Raw genomic sequence first — 22,290 nt, 5'->3', positions numbered from 1 at the left:
AGCAACTGGCTATTTTGTAAGAAACCACAGTGAGGCGAAGGGATAATAATCATAATTAACCAATAACTGATACATAACACCTGAAGGTTTGCAAACTGCTTTACACATCTTATCTTACTTGATTTTTTTTTTTCCACATTAGTCATGTTGTAAAGAAGAATTAGAACCAACCGGAGGAACCACAAGAAAGAAGAAACAGAACAAAACAGAAGAAAAAAAAAGAGCAAGTAGTATGCTTCAATCTGCATTCAAACTCCATAGTTCTTTCTTTGGATGTGGATAGCATTTTCCATCATGAGACCTTTGAAGCTGTCTTAGATCCTTGCATTGTTGAGAAGAGCTAAGTCTATCAAAGTTATTGACTGAGATTTCTTGATTGTGATAGTTAATGATGTTATATTTTTGCCCACAGCATCCCTTAGGAATGTGTGCGGGTATCCAGCCTGGCTCTGAAGGGAACTGGATCCCTACTGGGGATACAGATATCAGGTCTACTGTGATGGTCCCAGATGGAAAGCTGTTATCCCTGAATAAGATGACTATCTCTCTGAACTCCCAAATTCTAGATGTACATAAACAAGACAAGTTGCTAAGAATAAGTTTCCCCAGGGAACAGGTTAACATTCTAGAAAGAGAAAGGTTTAATCCAGAGGCTTCTCGCCAGAGCTTCAGATGTTTTTCATACCCAGAGAAAGCCGGACCACGTGAGGCTGTGAACCAGCTCTGGGAACTCTGCCTTCAGTGGTTAAGGCCAGAGATTCACACAAAGGAGCAGATCCTGGAGCTGCTGGTGCTGGAGCAATTCCTGACCATCTTGCCCAGTGAGATCAGGATTTGGGTGAAGTCACAGCATCCAGAAAATATTGAGGAAGTGGTCTGCTTGGTGGAGGATTTGACCCAAATTCTTAAGGAGGAAGGTAAGTTAAGGAAGTATACCATAAGAGAACAAAATCTCTTCAGATTGTGAGAAATAAGAATAGACAACCCAGGAACAGGGTTGGAGAAACAGTAGTGAAGGAAAAACACAGTAGAGAGAAAGGAGATCTTTGGATTGGGGGTAATGAGGAAACAGGTACTATTCAGTTTCAATTCTGGTCTTTTTTCTCATGTTATCTAGCCTAGTCGCTTCATTTTAACTTGACTCCATGCAAACAGTTGGCTGCAAAAAAAGAAAAAAAAGTGACAGGAGAAACAATCACAGTAGTAAGCCTCTTATAAACTTTCACAGAGATTTCCTGTCAAGGTTTATAGCATCCCCATCCATCAACCAGTCCTGGTATTGGTCTTAACAATAATAATTTTTATTTAAAAAAATATATTTTTAAGAACTCTGTGAGGTAAGAAAGATTGATGTGGTTATTCCAGTTTTGGAGATGAGAAAACTAAGGTATAGTATAGTAAGGTATAGTCAGTTGACTTGCTATAAGGGTTATACAAATAGATTAAGTTCTTGGATCCCAGGTCTCATCTTGTGCTCTTTTATCTAGGTCATATTTCCTCCCTGATAGAAGATATAAACTTTCTATGAAGCCATTTTCCATAAGAAACTCAGGAAAATTGATTTTATTTCATATTCTATGAAATAGGAAAATAAATATTTTCTTGTGAAGTAGAGAGATAACCATGACAGATACCTAGAATTACGCATTCCATGTGATATATCATATTAGAAACAATTTTGAAGTTAGTACATTCAAACCAGAATTCTGTCATTGGAAACTTGCTATCACTGAAAAGGCATTGTCAGAACACTAGAGCCATCGGCAGCACTACCCTTCTTTCTAAATTTGTTGGGACCTGGGGGCTGATCCTATTTCCATCCTTTGTCCCCTCTAGCTTTGCATTCTCAGGATTCTGTAATTCTCCAAGATAGGAACACAGAGAAAGAAGAAAAGTCTGCTCTGTTTCCATCAGCCCAATTTCAGGTGAGTAGAATGTATTCTCCCTTTCCAAAAATGCCATCTTGGTTCTCGGGATATTCACATTTCATTCATTTTTACTAGCATTTTTACTATTCTTTGTCTAACCAAGTCGTGTCCAGAGTTCTCTATTTTATTTTCTCCCAAGAGACTGGACCCATCCTAGTTGATGATGGATTCATTAGGGGATACATTTCACATCCTGCTGTCTTCTCTACTTAACCTGCACTCATTTATTTATATTTTTATACTCAGTACTATGCAAGTCTTTCTGAAGGATATAAAAGAAATATGAACTACATACCAATATGAACTATTGGTATCACGAAGACTTTACGTCTTTATTAGAGTAACAAGGTCAACGTTTAGGAAAGTAAAGAGCAATTGAAGTCCATGCCAAATATGTGCCAAAATATGTGCTATGAAACATGACATGTAACTAACTGTTAAAGGAAGAAACCTAGCTTACTAAACTGTGAAAGTAAGGAACAGGTTTAAAAGCACTCACTGGGACTGGGACTAAGGTTCTGTTATTTGGGTAACAAAGATTGGAGTGAAAATTAGCTAAGTGCTCAGTCATACTCAAAATGATATTCTTAGAATTATAGTCATCACTGAATTATAAACATTTATAAACAATTATAAACATCACATCACTGGTGATACTCTAACATGAAGAAAAAGGGGTCGTCCGGTAACTTGTTAATGGTTATAAATTCCAACAGATTTTTAAACATGTTTTCTGGATTAGGCAATTGAAGAAGTTGTGTTTTAGTCTCTGGGACTGCTTTCTCCCTTAAAATCACTGAGTCATGCCTACATGGACTCTGGGGATTTTCTTTTTCTCCAAAGCATTTGCTAGATCATAGTAAAAGCAGTAAGTCAAACTTCAGACTAATTAAATGCTTTCTGCTAACAACTTTTTTTCTTTCTTTCTTTCTTTCTTTTTAGTTTTCAACATTTACTTCCACAGGCTTTTGAGTTCCAAATTTTCTCCCCATCTTTCCCCTCCCCCCATTCCATGATGATGTGCATTCTGATTACCCCTTCTACCAATCTGCCCTCCTTTCTATCACCTCCCTCCCCCTTCTCTTACCTTCTATTTTCCTGTAGAGCAAGATAGACTTCTATACCCCATTGCCTGCGTATCTTATTTCCTAGTTGTATGTAAAAACAATTTTTAACATTTGTTTTTAAAACTCTGAGTTCCAAATTCCCACCCACCCTCATTGAGAAGTGAGCAATTTGATATAGGTTATACATGTGTAGTCATGCAAAACACTTCCATAATAGTCATGTTGTGAAAGACTAACTATATTTCCCTCCATCCTATCCTGTTTATTCTATTCTCTCCTTTGAATATATCCGTCCTCAGAAGTGTTTGCTTCTGGTTATCCTTTCCCCCAATCTGCCCTTCCTTCTATCACCCCCCCGTATGCTATCCCCCCCCCACTTTTCTGTAGGGTAGGATAGATTTCCATATCCAATTGAGTATGTATGTTACTCCTTCCTTAAGCCAAGTCCAATGAGAATAAGGTTCGCTCATTCCCTCTCACCTCTCCCCTCTTCCCCTCCACTGTAAAAGCTTTTTTTATGTGAGATAATTTACCCCATTCCACCTCTCCCTTTCTCCTCTCGGTACATTCTTTTCTCACCCCTTAATTTTATTTTTTAGATATCATCCCTTCATATTCAACTCACCCTGTGCCGTCTGTCGATATATATTACCTCCAACTACCCTAATAATGAGAAAGGTCTCATGAGTTACAAGTATCTTTCCATGTAGGAATGTAAACAGTTCAACTTTAATAAGTCCCTTATGATTTCTCTTTCTTTTTAATTTTTCATGTTTCTTTTGAGTCTTGTATTTGAAAGTCAAATTTTCCATTCAGCTCTAGTTTCTTCATCAAGAATGCTTGAAAGTCCTCTACTTCACTGAATGTCCATTTCTTCCCCTGAAGAACCATACTCAGTTTAGCTGGGGTAGGTGATTCTTGGTTTTAATCCTAGCTTCTTTGACCTCTGGAATATATTCCAAGCCCTTCGATCCCTTTTGTAGAAGCTGCTAAATCTTCTGTTATCCTGATTGTGTTTCTACAGTACTTGAATTGTTTCTTTCTGGCTGCTTGCAATATTTTCTCCTTGACCTGGGAACTCTAGAATTTGGCTATAATATCCCTTGGAGTTTTCATTTGGGTGTCTCTTTCAGGAAGTGATCGGTGGATTCTTTCCATTTCTATTTTACCCTTCGGTTCTAGAATATCAGGGCAGTGTTCCTTCATAATTTCTTAGAAGATGATGTGTTGGCTCTTTTTTTTATCATGGCTTTTCAGGCAGTACAATAATTTAAAAATTATCTTTCCTGTATCTATTTTCCAGGTCACTTATTTTTCCAGTGAGATATTTCACATTGTCTTCAATTTTTTTCATTCTTTTGGTTTTGTTTTATAATTTCTTGATTTCCCATAGAGTCATTAGCTTCCATTTGCATTGTTGTAATTGTTAAGGAATTATTTTCTTCAGTGAGCTTTTGGACCTCCTTTTCCATTTGGCCAATCCTGCTTTTTACGGCATTTTTCCCCTCATTGGCTTTTTGGACCTTTTTTGCCATTGGTCTGGTCTGTTTTTTAAGGTCTTGTCTTCTTAAGTTTTTTTTTTCTTTTGGTCTCCTTTAGCGAGCTGTTGACTCATTTTTCATGATTTTCTTGCGTTACTCTCATTTCTCTTCCCGGTTTTTCCTCTACTTCTCTTACTTGCTTTTCAAAATCCTTTTTGAGCTCCTCCATCGCCTGAGATCAATTCCTATTTTTCTTGGAGGCTTTGGATATAGGAGCTTTGACTTTGTTGTCTTCGTCTTATTATATGTTTTGATCTTCCTTGTCACCAAAGTAAGATTCTATAGTCTTGAGTTTTTCTTCATTGTTTGCTCATATTCCCAGCAATTATTTGACTTTTTAACTCTTTGTTAAGATAGGGCTCTGCTTCCAGCGTGGAGGGCATACTGTCCCAAGCTTCAGGGGTTATGTGCAGCTGTTTTCAGAGATACTTCTAGGGACGGACTTACAGGTCCCTAGAAGTTCTTCCAAGGTGGTAAGATCTAAGGAGAGGTGTTTACTCCTCTCCTGGTCTGTGCTCTGGTCTATGAGTGACCACAAATACTCTTTTCTGCCCTGGAACTGTGAAGAGAGTACTCCCTCTACTGCTGCCCCACGCTCTCCTATGCCAGTGCTCTACCTTGCCCCAGGTCTGCTACCTGGGACTGCCACTCAGATCCAAGTATGGGCAAAGCAACAGAATCCTACCTTAGTGGCAGTAAAGAGATCCCTGTAATCTCTTTCTGATCAGTTGTTTGATTCCCTTACCATCTGCGGGCTGAGAGCTCTGGAAACAGCTGCTGCCACTGATACCAGTGCCACCACCCCAGGGCTTTTCTGGGGCCTGAGCTGGCCTGCCCTCCTCTTTCACCCAGGTCTGATAGACTTTCTACTGACCTTCTAAGTTGTCTTTGGCATTTGTCGGTTGAGAAGTCTGGAAACTGCCACAACTGCTAGTGATTCAGTCCCCTGAGGCCTGCTGGGGCTGGGCTGTGCTGGCGCTGCCCTCACTAGACTGCACTCCTCTCCCAGCCCAGCAAAATAGACCTTTCGTTTTGACCATCCAGATTGTTTTGGGCTGGAAATTTGTTTCACGCTATCTTTTTGTGGGTTCTGCTGCTCTAGAATTTATTGAGTCATTTTTTACAGGTATTTGGAGGGGTTTGGGGGAGAGCTCAAGCAAGTCCCTGCTTTTACTCTGCCATTTTGGCTACCCCCACTGACAGTTTTTGATTGAAGGATGTTAGAACTTGTAGTCCAACCCTATCATTTTACAAATGAAGAAAATGAAGCTCAGAGATTATGATTTTTTGGCAAGAATAAGCCTGGGTTTTATCGGGTAACCAAAAACCATCTTCAAAATGCATATAATTTTAGTTAGAGATTCATATGGCTGCCAAAGTGATTTTTCTAAAGCACGGATTTGACCATGTCACCTCACTACTCAGTACACCTTAGTGGCTCCCTTCTACCCTCTCAGAATCAAATATAAAATCCTTTGTTTAGCTTCTTATTGCCACCTCCTTGTTTCCCTGGCTTCCTTCAAGATTCAGTTCAAATCCCACCTTGTACAGGAGACTTTTCCTGTTCCCTCCTGCCTGTGTCTTCCCATATATATGTTTACACCATATATATCTTTTATGTACCTAGTTCTCTCCCATTAGGATGTAAGCTCCTTGTAGGCAGGGACCATGTTTTTGCTTTTTTTTTTTAATATCTTTTGCTCAGCACAGTGCCTAGTACATAGTGCTTAATAAATTCTTGTTTGTTGACTAGACTGATTGATTAACTGAATGGTTTTATTATATTTGATATTAAGAAATAATCAACTTTGACTTCTTACTGGTGATATAGGAAATCAAATTCATAAATAAGCACTAATTATTATTTTTGTCATTGAACTGTCACCAACCATTTTCCCCCCATTTTTATGGTATTTTATTTTTTCCAATTACATGTAAGGACAATTTTTAACATTGATGTTTTTAAAATTTTGAATTATAAATTTTCTCTCTCCCTCTCTCCTCCCTAAGATGGTAAGCAATCTGATATAGGTTATATATCATCATGTGAAACCTATTTCCATATTTGTCATGTTGTGAAAGAAGAAACAGTTTACAAAAACAATTCCAACTTATAAAAGAAAAAAGCACACACAAAAAAAGAAAGTAAAAATAACATGCTTTGATCTGCATTCAGAATCCATCAGTTCTTTCTCTGGATGTTTACCAACCTTTTTATTAGAATTCTTTTAATTAGCAAAAATGGACTTTGCCATAAATAGTAAAGTGCTCGAAAATGAGGGAGGAGGTGGTACCAAAGTCCTCTACAGATTGAATAGTATGTCTTTGAAACAGTCTAAGATCAGCTGTATTATTAAAGCAGTTGGATTCCAACAGAGATAATTTTAGCAACACTTTTGATCAAGTATCTCATATTACTCTTGAGGAGAAGATGAAGAGATGAATTTGATGTTAATATAATCAGATGGAATCAGAACTAGTTTTATGGCCTCAATTAACATTAATAGTTAATAATTAATAATTACAGTTAATAGTTCATTGTCAATTTGGCAGGAGTGGAGCACCCCATGAGTGTGTTCTGGATTTGTGATGTTAAATATTTTTATCAATGACTTATATAATGGCATAGATTGCATACTCATTAAACCTGCATATGATACTAAGTTGAGAAGGCTAACACTGGATCCAAATAAATTGCCAGGCTAGAGCACTGGGCTGATTCTGATAAATGAATTTCAGTATGAACAAATGTAAAATGTCATTCTTATGTATAAACAATTCAACTTCACAAGTATGAGATTGGAAAGGCATGGTTAGAAATAGTTCTGAAAATTATTCTGTGGTTTTAGTGGACCGAAAGCTTAATGTGAGATAGCAGTATTATGTAGCAGTCAAAAAAAGTTAATGTGTCTATAGACTGCATTGAGGGACCTAGCTTCTGGAAATAGGGAAATAATAATCTGCAATAGGGATCTCTCAATTGATATGAGTTACTAAAGTCAGATGTTGGAAACAGAGCACCTCTAAACTGTGACTTGATTATCATAACATGAGGGTTTCATAATCTGGCTGGTATAAATTTGAGGTGCTGTATCCCATGACTTCAACATGTAGTTTATTCTTGCTTCTTTTTCTTTTAACAAACTGCTACTATTTTAAAAGTTTTTTTGCCATCTAAAAAATGTAATTTTATTAAATTTTATTTCTATATTTGCAAAAGAAACTTTATTAAAAATAAAAGAAGAAAACAAAATCAAACACTTAACCGTGCATGTTATACAGCTAGATCATCATGAAAATATTCCTCTTAGTAGGAACTCTTTGGTTGTAACTCTTGGTATGGTCAGTAATTAATATAGCTGCAGCTACTTGAAAGTTCTTTTGAGTTCTTGTGGCTGTGATAGCTGTTTTGAATGAAGTTTATGTTTCCATCCTGGTCCCAGTTTCCAAAAGGAAATGATATTGGAGATTTCTATGGCAGGATTATCTTGCTCTCTTTTTTAAAGCTTATTTTTTAAAAAAATCATTTTAAGGGACAACTAGGTGGTGCAATGGATTAGAGCACCAGCCTTGGAGTCAGGAGGACCTGAGTTCAAATGTGACCTCAGACACATAATATTTCGTAGCTATGTGACTCTGGGCAAATCACTTAACCCCATTTGCCTCACCAAAAAAAAAAAAATCTTTTAAAAGATAGTCCCATTGCACCCTACCCTTCTCAGACCTCATCTGATAAGTGCTACAGCTTAAGAAGGAAGTAGACAAGCTAGAGAGTCAGAGAAGTGCCACCAAGATGGTGAAGAGCCTTGATTCTTAGTTACGTGAAGATTGATCAAAGGAACTGGAAATATTTATCCTGGAGAGGAGAAAAAACCTGGGGCATATAATAGCTGCTTCAAGGATTTGAAAGGCTTTTATGAGGAGGAGGAGGGAATTAAATTTGCTCTGTTTGACTCCAGAGGGCAGAAGCAAGAGCAAAGGGGACAAGTGGAAAAGAGGCAGATTTAGTCTCAAAGTCAGGTAAAACTCCCTGACAATTAGAGCCAACCAAGAATGGAATGGGCTGCCTTGAGAAGTGGGGGGTGTTCCCTCTCTAGAGAGCTTCAAACAGAGACTGGATGACCACTTAGCAGGTGTGTTAGAGGGGGATTCCTTTCAAATATAGATAGGAATAGATGATTGCTGAGGTTCCTTCTAACTTTCAGATTCCGTGATGTGAATAGTAGTAGCATAGGATATGTAGGCTTGGATGAGTTGGAAATCTTCAAAGCTGGAGTTATAAATGGCTGAAATCACAGAGCTATTTGAACAAAGTAAATATTGCTATAGTTATCTGTCACACACAAACACATGACCTTTCTGTCATTGTGATAGCTTGCAGATTTCTCTCACTTAGTGTTGGGATTTCTAAGTAGAGGTGTTTTGTAGACAAACAGAAATTGGGAATTGGAGAAAGAGCAAACAGTTGCTATTGGGCATATATATTTAGATCTCAGCCTGTCAAGCATTGTGCAGTAGAAAGGAGTGCTGGATTTTGAGTTAGAGGACCTGGGTTCTTCCAGCCTCTGTTATTACCTGTGTAATCATGGTTAAGTCACTTAACTATTCTGAGGTTCAGTTTCCACAATTGTAAAATAAGGCAATGGACTAGATGATTTCTAAGCTTCCTTCTTTTTCTAAATCTGTGATTCTATATCTTTTAAAATCTAAACAGGGGCTTAGTGGTTGATTTTTCTCAAGGCTTCAGGTAGATAAGGTAACTCAACTTGCATATAATTGATAGTAAAGGGTAAAAGGGTGTGAGTTTGTCTAGCTAGTGAATTAAGCCAGAGTTCAAAAGCATTTTTTCTGTCAGGGGTCATTGATACATATTTTTAAAAATCTGATTCCTAGGCTTTTTGAATTGATAGAGGCTTTAGGGGATCATCTAGTCCAACACTTTCATTTTATGGATGAGGAAACAGATATAGAGTCTAGAGAAGTAAAGTAATGTCAGATCACTCAGATAATTAATAGCAGAACTGAAACCTAGAACCCAGCTCATCTGTCTACCAATCCAATGCTCTTTCCATTGTACTCTACTGTGCAGGCCATAAATAAGTAACATTGCACCATAAACTATAGTATATTTTTCTTTGTTCGAAAAGGAAATTAGCAAAGTTGAGGAACTATAAAGTCATCATGTTGTATTTATTGTCAACAAGGATTTGTTGAGTTTTTCTAGCTAGAAGGGAGCGAACTGTTAAAAATCAAGGCCAAACTAGAAACAAGATAAGAAGGTACTATCTGGAGATATAGCAACTCTCAACTGATTTATCTGAAGAAACTCTTAAAAATAAATAAATAAAGTGAAAGTATTGATTTTCTTTTTTACCATTTCTTGAAGAAGTTTTAACTAATGTAATAATTTCGATAAAGAGGAGGCCAAAAGGTCCCATAAGGTCTTTCAGCCAGGAAATACTTGATCTCCTTGGCACGCAGAGAGATATGGTTACCAGGGACGCCATTGTGTCTGGGGGGGAGTGTGAAAAGTTGGGGCTCTTCTACAATAAAGACGTTGGGGAACGTGTTATGATTTAGGGAGGGCCAGACTTCCATTGAGGTGATCAGTGCCTGGCACATTTGTTCAGTTGTTTCAGTCGTGTCCAACTCTTTGTGACCCTATTTTGGGGTTTTCTTGGCAAAGTTACTGGAGGGGTTTGCCATTTCCTTTTCCAGTACATTTTACAGATGAGGAACTGAGGCAAACAGGGTTAAGTGACTTGCCACGGGTTGCACAGCTAGGAAATGTCTGAAGCCAGATCTGAATTCAGGAAGATGAGTTTTCCTGTCTCCAGGTCCAGCACTCTGTCCACTGTGTCACCTAGCTGCCCCCATCCTGGTGGAACTTAATAAATGTTTATTTATTGATTTATTGGGGAAGAAGCTGATTCTATAATTGGAATTTTCTCAATCTCTAGATTTTGGAGTGTATTCAATTTGATACTTATTTTCTTTTTGCGATAGGGGAAGCATAGCAGATATCCCAGGTTTTGCTGTTTACATGAAATTTTGCCATCAGCAGTGGAAATCCTTCAACATGTTGCATAGATTCTCTTTGGAGGATTTATCTAAATATTTGGACAAAAATTGAATGCTGTGTCTGGTTTCAACCTGCTCTTATGTAAGGGGTATATGTATTAATGACATTTTGGCTCTCTGAAGGTTTTTGAAGTGGTCTAGACCTGGTACCAGGCAACAAAGAAAAGACTTATTTTCCCATTATATTTGGTGGGTGGAAAAAAATTGAGGTTTGTCCAGGAGAGGACATTGGAGAATATGGTATGGTTTGGGGACAACCAAACTTCCATTGAGATAAGATAGAAAGAGATGAGGAAAAAGTTCATGATTGATCAGAATTCCTATTAGTGGAGAAGGGCACAAGACACAGAGGATATAGGAGAGCATATATTCATAATTTGTTTCAGGTGAGTTGGATAGAACAAGGATTTAGGTGGAGGTAACTGAAGAATATATTTGTACTGGGAATAACCAGAATTTGAGGAGGAATGTGCAGAAGGAAAGAAATGAGTGTAGACTCATTCTCAACTTTAGTCAGAGAGGAGCCATGCTTTTTGATCTGATCCTTATATTTTGATGGCGTGGGATGGGGATTGTTACTATTTTTGAGTCAGTATTCTTCCCTATTATGTATTAATATTGACAGAAAAGGGAAAACTTGAGAAAGCATCTTGTTGATAGGAGAGGAGAAGTTATTTTAGTGACCATATAGTATACTTTGTCATTAGACAACATTGGAGATACTGATAATATTGGAGGTATGACTGACTCTATTGGATAACAAATAATCTTTGATTAATATTGGAAGGTTGTAGCTTTGTTGTATTTAATTGGAAATTAATATTTGGAGTGAGATTAATGTTAGTGTTAACTGCATCCATCTTAGGGCGAGTTTAATTCATTCTTTGAGTTTTAGAGTAAGTGAATATCTCATTTAAAATTCACCCTCTCTCCTTAGAAGACAAGTAATAAGGGTGGACTTGAGCAAATTAACAGCACGCTGTGTTTCCCAAGGGGATCCTTGAATAGCAACAAGAATTGTGAGACTAATTATTAGAGGTAAGTTTCTGCTGTGTAACAGGATTCAGTGCTTCTCAATAAAATTTTAAGTTCCGTAAAAGCAAGAAGCATATCACATCCTTCTGTTTTACTCCTCACCCCCACTCCCAATTCTGCTGTAAGTGATACATATGGTAACTGCATCTAGTAGATTACAAATTATATGTTATTACTTTGCTGTTTTATCAATGTCTTACACCCTATTCAGTGCTGCTAACTTCACTCTTATGAGTAATGTAGGGAATTAGCTGGTCCTGGGCAAGCAGAAATGTGTTTGTGTTTCAGGAATTGGTGACATTCAAGGACGTGGTTCCAGACTTCACTTGGGAAGAACTGGTGCAACTGGACCCTGTCGAGCAGGACCTATACAGAGATGTATTGCTGGAGAACTATAGGAACTTGGTTTTTCTTGGTAAATTTTTCCCTTATGACTCAGAATCACAGATTTGCAAAGACCATGGGCTTTCAAAAGTATTAAATTGAGTTTATTTTTTAGTGTAGAAACCAGAGAATCTTGATCCTTTTGTATTATAGAACTGAAAATGGGGCAGTTTCTTTCCCCCATTACTAACCTGGATACTGTCCTTTCCATTCCTTTGCCCTTTTGTGTCCAGATTTTCTGCCAACAACCCAGTGCAATATTTCCACAGGTGGGAGATTTGTATTCTCCTCAGCTCTATGGCCTATCCTCCTATATTTTATGGGGATATAACACTGAGTACCCTTGAAGTCCTTTGAATTGTAGTTAATTAGCTTGTTCTCTCCTCTCTAAATATGTGGAGTCTTAGATTGTATTTTGGAGTGATTTTTAACCACACAAATATCCATTTCACTTTTCTTTTCTGTGAACAGGGCTTTCAGCTTCCAAACCAGATGTGATCTCCCAGTTGGAACATGGGAAAGTGCCATGGATGCTAGAAAGTGAAGCCCCAAGAGGTACTTGTCTATTTGAGTAAATGACAAACTAGCAGACAGGAATTTATTATAAGCATTAAATTTTGTCAGTTAGGGAGAAAACACGTTGGAAATGTTGATCCAAGAAACTCTTCAAAATCTTTAGGCCCTGTTGACAAGGGCTGAGAGAATCTTAGATTCCTCATCTAGAAAATGATTATAATAATAGTTTCACTACCTGTTCCACAGGGTTGTTTTGAGAAAAGTGCATTGTTAACCTTAAAACAGCTATAGAAATATGAACTATTTCATCATAGGCATTTTTTCCCCTCATTTTGTTATTCCACTCTTACTGTAAAGGTTTCCTCCTACAGCAGGGGACATTTATGTTTTTAAACTTCTTTCAGATTCTGACAGCAGTTCTGAAGCCAGGGCATCAGTTGAAAAGTGGGAAACATCTGTGAAAGGATCACCTCAGGGAGCAATAATGGAAAGATCCAGAAAACATCGTTCCTGGAACTTCAAACTGAGAGAAGCCTTTCACTGTTATGGGAGATTAGTGAGGCAGCAAGGCCACCATGAGCATTTGAAGCAAGAAACTGTCATACATGAAGAAGTTTCCAGTAATGAGAAAGGCTTTGAGAATAACGAGTTTGGGAGAAGTTTCAGCCTGAGACCAATCCTAGATACAGACCAGGCTCCTATAGTAAAAAACGTCTGTAAATATGATACCTGTGGAAAGAACTTCAGAGATGATTTAGGGCTAATTAAGTGTCAAAGAACCTTCACAGGAAAGAAACCTTTTCTATATAATGAATTTGGGAAAGCCTTTAGCCACATTTCACAACTTAATCTTCATTATGATCATCATTCTGGAGAGAAACCCTGTACATGTAATGAATGTAGGAAAACTTTTACCAAGTGGGTAAACATTGCTGAACATCAGAGAATTCATTCTGAAGAGAGTACAGATCATTATAAATGTAATGAATGTAGTAAAGTGTTTACTGAGAGGTCAAACCTTATACAACATCAGCAAACTCATTTTGGAGAGAAACCCTTTAAATGTAATGAATGTGGGAAAGCTTTCAAGCGAATTTCACAACTTAATGTTCATTATGCTCGTCATTCTGGTGAGAGGCCCTTTACATGTAATGAATGTGGGAAAGCCTTCATCAAGTGGGCAAATCTTACTGACCATCAGAGAATTCATTCTGGAGAGAAACCTTATAAATGTAATGAGTGTGGGAAAGCCTTTACCAAGCGGTCAAACCTTACTCAGCATCAGCATGCTCACATTGGATTGAAACCATTTAAGTGTAATGAATGTGGAAAAGACTATAGCTACCTTTCACAACTTAATCTTCATCAAAGAATTCATTCTGGAGAGAAGCCCTATAAATGTAATGAATGTGAAAAAGCCTTTACTAAGCGGGCAAACTTAAATCAACACCAGAAAATTCACTCTGGAGAGAAACCATACAAATGTAATGAGTGTCACAAAGCCTTTGCCAAGCAGGCAAACCTGACTCGACATTATAGAATTCATTCTGGAGAGAAACCCTATAAATGTAATGACTGTGGCAAAGCATTTACCCAGAGGGCACATGTTACTCAACATCAGAGAATTCATATTGGAAAGAAACATTATTGAAAGTATTGGTGGTCAGAAAAGTTTGTCTGAGAGCACATCTTAATCAGCATAAAAGAAAGTGTAATGAAGAGAAACCTTGTAAATACAGTGACTCATTTTTATTCAAATTTCTTTGTCCTTTTTGGAACCATAGACTATCAGACTCTACAATTCGCACTCTGTTTGTAGTTCTGTTGTCTAGGGTCAAGTAAAACAAACTTCGATAACAGAGCTACAGAACCAAAGAGCTGGCCACTACTTTAAAGGCTATCCAGTCTTCTATGCAACCAGGAATCCCTTCTATAGTATCCCTTACAAGTGGGTTTTTCGTCTTCTTCATGAAGACCTCTGATGAGAGTGAACCCACTGTCTCCCAAGATAGCCCATTCCACTTTTTGTTAACTCTCCTTTTTAAGAATTTTTTATATCTACTAAGTTTAAACTTGGCTCTCTGCAGTATCCACCCATTTTTCTCAGTTCTGCCAAATGGGGCCAAGCAGAACAACTCGAATCTGTCATCTATATGATAACCTGTCAATATTAGAAAGGCAGTTATATTCCTTCTGTATCTTAATTCCCCCTGACTATATGTGCCTAGTTCCTTTAACCAGTCCGTCTCTGGATATTTTCCAGTCTTCTTACCGTCCTACTCACTCTATACTAGAATGTTTCCTTATATCTTTTTCTAAAATGTCATCTAAATATGACTTGACCAAGATAGAATATAATGAAACTATTACTTTATTTCTCCTGAATACTTTGCGTCTCTTATTGCAGTCTATAAGTCCTATGACTAGCAAGAGCTGCCACATTTTTTTGATCTAGTAGAATCAGTGTAGAATCTGTAGAAAGCCTGTAAAGTAGAACATACAATGAGCAGGAAGACAAGGTGTCCATGTCATGGCCTTCATCTGTCAATGAAGAGTTTTGTCTACTTCTTGGAGTTGTCTGCTTCAGGGCAAGCTTCCTTCTGAGTGATTTGCAATTTAAATGATCTAGTGGGTGAGCTCTGGAGAGATGGCTTGGTTGCGCTGGAAAGTGGGGACCTAGTTATCAATACCTATAAGTTTGACTGTAGTAGAAGCAGTTAACAGTATCTGATGAAGCCCTTTCCATCTAGGCTTCTTTGTTCAAATGTTTGTTCTAACAATCCCAATGGCCTGGTTTCAAACAGGAGAATGAGCCCCTGGGTGGGCCCTGAGGACAGGCAAATGAGAATTGAGCAAAATCTGGAAAGCTTCCAACAAAATAATTATTGTAGAATGCGCTGGAGCAGAGTATGTAGACACTGATTAGAGCCAAGGCTAGAGCCTCCTTGGCCTGCTTGTAACTATTTCCTAGGGAGGCAAACAGTTTAATTCTTAAGAGGTAGATTAGAATATAATGAGGACAGTTTGGAGCACATCCTACAGTGAAAAAAGTTGTTCCATAATTTGACCAGTTAAAGTTTCAGTACATTAATTTACTTTCCACTTCTCTTGAGTTTTGGGGATTGGGAGAATAGGGAAGGTTTGAAGAGTGGGAAACTTTGAAGAGCTGTTAAACTGTGCTCCCTTAGTCACTGGATACTTGATAACAGAATTTTTCATATAGGATATATGTTATTCAAAAGAATCTTAGGTACTGTTATGGCAATAGCCTTTTGGAGAGAAAAAACCTCCAATCAGAAATCATGTGAATAATCAAAGCATACTCAGACTCTTTAGACTTTAGAAATTGTAAGAATTCTACTTGTAGATGGACTACAGAGATGTACTTCTGTCCTTGTCATGTCCTTACAGGTTTTTCAGAGTTGTATAAATTACAGACAGAACAAGAGAAAAGTGGCCTCTTCACTGGGCAGGTACAGAGTGCAATGGATTGAACACTGGGCCTGGAATCAGAAAGACCTGATTTCAAATCCAGCCTCAGACACTTACTAGCTGTGTGACCTAGGTCAGTCACTTAAGCTCTGTCTGCCTAAGTTTGCTCAACTGTAAAAAGAGGATCATAGTAGTATTTACCTGCCAGGATTGTTGTAAGGGTCAAATGAGATATAATATTTGTAAAGTGCTCAGTACAGTAACTAGCACACAATAAGCACTTAGTACATGCTTGTTTCCTTCCTTGCAGCAGAAAAATTCCCTCAACACCAATTTGATAAAATCTTAACTAGATTTTTTTGCCTGAATGGGTTAGGCTATGTAGGGCTATCACTAATGGATCTGTACTTAGGGACCAGTAGGATACTGTTCCTGGGCTTTTATATCCCATACAGATTCATGGAAAAATTACATTGGAGCCAAGTTTGTTTCTCTTTAGGTGAGACAAGTTTCTGTACGTCCTTCATTTTAGCTATCCAGTCCCATGGATCCAGTTTGAGTCTCAGGCTCCTGAAGTAGACATTTATCAGAAACAGAGATTGTGCATGTAGTTTGACTTTCATGACTGGTATCTTTAGTGGCCAAAGAACAACATCATAAAAGCCTTGTATCTGGAATCTGGCCATTATTGGACTGTTAGTAGATATAAGGAAGCCCTTCTCTTTCCAAAATATTCTAATGTACTACACCAAAGGCATGCTGTCATTGTATCTGTCTATCTTTCTATCTGTCTGTCTGTCTACCTGTCTGTCTGTCATCTAGATAGCAATAGGAGATCTCATATATAGGCTGTCTTATAAATGACAACTCAGATTAAAGCTGTGAGTTCAGCAACATGAGTTGAGTGTTCATGGTGGAGATGTATTTTTCCAAGAACTTGATGAGGCGTTTTAACAGCATAATCTGCAGAAAGCATTGCTTGTTTGTTTTGCAGTAAAATCCATCACAGAATGCATTTGAAAGGAATTCTTCAGACAGATCTGATCTAGGGAGATAGGTTGTGTCAGTAAGGGTGATGAATTAATGGAGCTTTCCTCTGGTAATGGGAAAAGGGGAGCCGCATGTAACTGGGAACATCTTTAGGTTTAGGGAAATCCTTAGCTATTGTCCTAAGTTGATGTCTCTTCCAAGAAGAATAACAGAGATGACTTCCTGCTCTGGATGTTCTGTTATCTGAACCAGGCGTTGGGGAAGGGTAAGTCCTTGTTTTGAGGAATTATTATTCCTAGTCTTGTTTGCTATGGGGGAAGAGAAAAGAGGCTGTCGTTTTCTTGAGTTGCCCCAATGCCAAGGAATCCTTGACTTTGCCTCTTCTTCCTCAGCTTCGGTGGAGGGATGAGCATAGCGGTGCTAGAGAAGTGCTAGGGGTGGGGAGTGAATTAGCAGCGCTAATTCTGGACTTTTCTGGAGTGTAGTTTCTTTTAACTTTTTTCCCCTAGTCTCTTTCCTGCTTCCGTATGCAAGTCGAAGTATGCCCTCCATTAGAAAGGTCCATTGTTTCATTATTCCCTAATGCTTTAGGATGGGGAAAGATAGTGATCCCTTAAGAGGTCACTGAAATTTTTCATTAACCCTTGTTAATAAATGCCATTTACCCTAATATTTGCAGTATATGACCCATAGTTTTTGTACATATATTTAGCGAGAGAAACTTGGGGAAATTTCTAGCCTGGGTTCCATGAGATCCTAGGGAGTATCTCATGCACCATGAAGTGTGCAAGATTGGCGGGTCAAAACGTGAGAAGCCAGACTGAAAGGAAAAGAGATTTATTAGTATACTAAGGAGGACTGCTTGGGCTGGTAGCAGTTTCTACTTCTTAGGGTACAGATTGGATTTTTATAGTTTTTTAGTCTTGCTTAGAGAACAAAGTCAATCAGCAGCATTCATCAGCAGAAAAGAAAATGGGGATATATGCAAACCTTGAAGCTTATAGAAATTGCTAAATATCAGGTTTATTGCTGTGGGACAATATTTTTCTCTGTGGTCAAGTCTTAATCAAAATATCCAACATTGGAAATAAATCTCTAAGATAGTAAATGTCTCCTTCAAGATAGAATCAGTCAAGCTTATTGCTGTTGTTATCAGGAAAAGAGGGAGGGTTATAAAAAAGTATAACCTAAAGGTTTCTATTTATGTAACTGCTTAACTCTTTTCTTTGACCTCTGAGGTTACTTTCTCTAGGGAAGTGTTTCCCCAACTCTTACAGTACTCATGTTCATCTAGCTCCTCCCTATGCCCTGAGGTAATAAGGTTTTTCCTCCCTTTTAGAGACAGCTGTTTTTGTTTTATAAATAACAGAATCAACAAATAGCCAATTCACAGACAGTTGCCTTCTGATGGGTTTTAGGTGTAATTTTCCCGGGATGTCATTTATCTGATCAGATCAGAACCTGGTCTTACAGGACTGAGTTACCTGAGGGTCTCCAAAGCTGATTATTGGCTCCTTGAGCATGGCCAGTCATACAGTCTTCAAGTGACTCAAAACATATAGATAGATACTTACAGACTTAGAGTTCTATGACTTACATGAAAGTCAATAATGTCCTTGCAAGTCTTTAATCTCTAGGAAATTTTTTCATTTTCAATATGGGCTGCCTTGTGGAAGAATATACCTTAAGGGTCTTTGTCTCCAACACAGATGACAGATGACAAAATTAGACAGAAACAGACAAGTCAGCTGCCTCACCTGGGTTTAGTGAGATCAAAAGCTTCTGGGTCTTCCTTAGAGGAGCTTAAAGGAATACCATGAAGGACAAAAGGAATGAAAATTTCCTCTATGAATCAGCTCTATCACCCCATGCATTCTGACTCATGAATCCAGTATCCTGTCCTAATCATTAATGACATATAAGGAAAAGATAATATAACATAAACAGTCCTCCTTTATTTGAAGAGTTCACAGATGACATCTTAGAAGAGAGAAAATAGATAAAATCAATTTGAAGCTTAACTTACACATGGAAACAAAAAGATATCTAGTTAGTGAAAAAAGTAAGAGATAATTGCTCAATTGTCTGCTTGTTAAGTATAGGAATAAGAATTCACATTTATATTGTGTTTTTAGATAAGTAAAGCCCTTATATACATCATCTCATTTGAATCTCACAGCAATCCTGTGAAGATACTACTGCTATTATCCTGATTTTGTAGTTGAAGAAATATCTCCTTCACTATCTTGAACATGATAGGTACTTAATTAATAAGCATTTAATAAGCATGAACTATGTACTGTACATAGTGCTGGTGCTGGGGATACAGAGACAAAAATGAAAAAACATTGCCCTCAAGGAGCTAACAGTGTTTGGGGAAAACAACAATTTATAATAATTTATACAATAACAACACTTGTAAAAACAACTTTGAAGCTGTAAGAACTATGATCAATATAGTCATTCATGTTTCCAGATGACCGATGATGAAACATGCTATCCACTACAGAGAAGTGATGCGTTTAGAATACAAAATGAGATATGTGTTTTGCATACAGTAATTGACAGAATTTGTTTTGCTTGCTTGACTATGTATATTTGTTATAAGAATTTTTTCTTTTTTTTTTCTTTTTCTCCAGTAGAGAGTAGAAAATAGATCTCTGTTATTTTTAAAAATAGAAGAATTAGAGCTATATGGTGCTACAGATGTGAAATGTTGCATGTACTTTCAAATGAGGCCAGTGTATTAGTTTACTTAACTATTTTATTTTGTTACAAAAGACTTTCATGGTTGTGGGGAGGTTTGGGAGGGAAAGGTAACTTGTAAATGTTGGAAATGTAAAAATAAAACACATCAATAGAAACTTTTTTAAAAAGAAAAAAAAGACAAAGATCTTGGAGCAATTTTGGATGATGGTGAAGTTCAGGGTGCAGCTATTCCAGTGGTGTGCTAGTAAATATTTAACAACTGGTACTCTGTAAAAAAAATGTATGCATGACGCATCTTTAAGTTTAATCAACTTAACATTTTCTCCATGACTTTCTTAAGTCTACACAATCAACAAAACAATAAATCAAGACCTGATTTGTAATGTTTTCATGGTATAAATGTTGACACTGAAAATTTAACAGTTCCTGTTCAAGTTGCTTCCAGCACAACCCTGGACTGGTTCCATGAGTGGCTGAAGTTGAGTCAAAAGTGGAGTCGAAATTGAGAAGCCAAATGAACCTGGAGGCCAGGTTGTTTTAAGGAACATTAATGTAGATATTGAATGTAAGTTGCTTGCAAATATGGATTTTAGAATTCTTTGTATCTTCTGCATTTAACACGGTGCTTGGCACATAGTAGTAGGCCCTTAATAAATGCTTATTGATTGATTAAAGTCACCAAGGACAAGTGGCAATGGGGATGGAGAGGAGGGCAATAAACTGGATGTCAAAGTAAGGAGAATAATCTTCAGGCTAATAGATAACCAAAACAATTATCTAGACAGAGTGATATAGAAGAATGGAGAAGCTGAAATGAAGAGAAGTTGCAGAGGGAGTGTTTTCATGTGTCATTGAGGAAGAAGGAATATGCTGACTTCTGATCCATCGACCAGCTCTGGAGCAGATAGCCTGGGATGAAGTGTCTTTGGGAACAAGACAGTTTTCAGGGAGCACCAAAAAATGGAAAGAGTGGAAGAGGAAGAGCTTATGATAATAAAAGTTGGTATTCCAAAGTATATTAAAGTAGAAAGTCAGAGAAGAATAGGGGCAGTGGAGGGATGTAAAGCATAGGCCTAAGCTGAATAGGGATAAAAATTCAGCAAGATGTAGTATGGGAAATGGCTTTCTGCATGGGGAGTCAGCAGCTCAGAATCCTAGAGATGATGCACACAAGAAAGGATTTTCTATTCTTAGGCCAAGTATCAGTTGATTAGAATATTTGGTTGACAATAGGATGATGCTCTATGATCCAGTGACACTGGCCTCCTTCCTGTTTCTTGCATGAGGCACTCCCATCTCCCACTTCCAAGGATTTTCACTGGCTGTCTCCCATGGAACTCTCCCTCTCTTCATCTCTACCCCTTGACTTCCTGGGCATCCTTTTATGTCTTAGCTAAAGTTCTACTTTCCACAAGAAGCCTTTCCCATTCTTCCTTAATCTTAATGCCTTTCCTCTGAGACTGTCTCCAATTTGTCATGTATATATCATGTTTGTATGTAGTTGTTTAGATGTTGTCTCCTTCATTAGAATGTTATTTCCTTGAGAGAAGGGATGGGACTATTTTTTTTGCCTTTCTTTGTAACTCCATCACTTAACATAGTGCCTGGCACATAATTAGCATGTCATAAATGCTTGATTTGTTCAGAAGAGTCTATGGCAGGGCAGCTAGGTGGCGCAGTGGATAGAGCACCGGCCCTGAAGTCAGGAGGACCTGAGTTCAAATGCGGCCTGAGACCAAACACTTGATGCTTACTAGCTGTGTGACCCTGTGCAAGTCACTTAACCCCATTGCCTAGCCAAAAAACAAAACAGAAGAGTCTTTGGAAATGGTGGCCAGGAAGATCATAGCACTAGTGCCCAGTCCCTAGTGATCTTGACAGTCTTGAGACTACCTCTGTTAGCTGGTACCACTAACCCAGGGACAACTGTCCTTTGCTTCTAAAATATCTCTTCAGGCTATTCCCAGAATAGCTCAACCAAAGCCAAGTATAAAACTAAATATTGGTTTTAATCTCTTGGCAAATTGAGAGCAGAGGCAAATTAGAATAGCTGTCAAAGTGATATTTTGAAATTACAGGCATGACCACATCATTCTCCTGCTCACTAAACTCCAGTGGATCCCTATGACATCTAGGATTAAATACAAACTGCTCTGTTTGATACTTCAAACCTGGACCCAATTGAACTTTACTTTTTCAAGCCTTATTACACATAATTCCCCTTCACATACTCTATGGTCCAACCAGACTAGCTTTGCCAATTTTACCACCTGATATTCCATTTCCCATATCTATGCTATTGAACAGATCATTCCCCATGCCTGGAATGCACTCTCTCATCACCTCTTCCTCTTAGAATCCTTAAAATCCAAGCTCAGCTCAGATTTTCTCTCATGAGGTCTTTCCTGATCTCTATAAGTTCTGGTGTTCCTTCACCATCCTCCTCCCCTTACCTTATTATCACTATATATTTTGTATGTACATATTTATACACGTTATCTCCCTCTATAGAATGTAAACTTTGAAAGCAGAGACTTTGATTTTTGCCTTTGTATACCTAGTGCCTAACACATTCCAGGCACATAAAAGTTGCTTAGTGAATGTTCA

General features: G+C 37.9%; 1 protein-coding gene across 2 annotated transcripts; it reads left to right on the top strand.

The window, feature by feature from the left end:
* The first annotated feature begins 213 nt into the window (after positions 1–213).
* Positions 214–16,119, top strand: LOC114025553 (zinc finger protein 879-like). 2 transcript variants are annotated; one of them, XM_027839012.1, is made up of 6 exons: positions 214–230; positions 413–917; positions 1,837–1,925; positions 11,941–12,067; positions 12,508–12,591; positions 12,957–16,119. In XM_027839012.1, exons 2-6 carry the CDS (start codon positions 425–427, stop codon positions 14,201–14,203), a joined length of 2,040 nt encoding a protein of 679 aa, XP_027694813.1. In that variant the 5' UTR covers positions 214–230; positions 413–424; the 3' UTR covers positions 14,204–16,119. The 2 variants fall into 2 exon arrangements, with proteins under 2 accessions (XP_027694813.1, XP_027694812.1); XM_027839011.1 differs by lacking the exon at positions 214–230 and having other exon boundaries at positions 289–917.
* Positions 16,120–22,290: the final 6,171 nt, after the last annotated feature.

Source organism: Vombatus ursinus, unplaced genomic scaffold (assembly GCF_900497805.2).
Source record: "Vombatus ursinus unplaced genomic scaffold, bare-nosed wombat genome assembly UNPS02014832.1, whole genome shotgun sequence".
In the NCBI taxonomy this organism is placed as follows: Eukaryota; Metazoa; Chordata; class Mammalia; order Diprotodontia; family Vombatidae; genus Vombatus; species Vombatus ursinus.
This window is presented reverse-complemented; position numbering and strand designations above follow the sequence as displayed.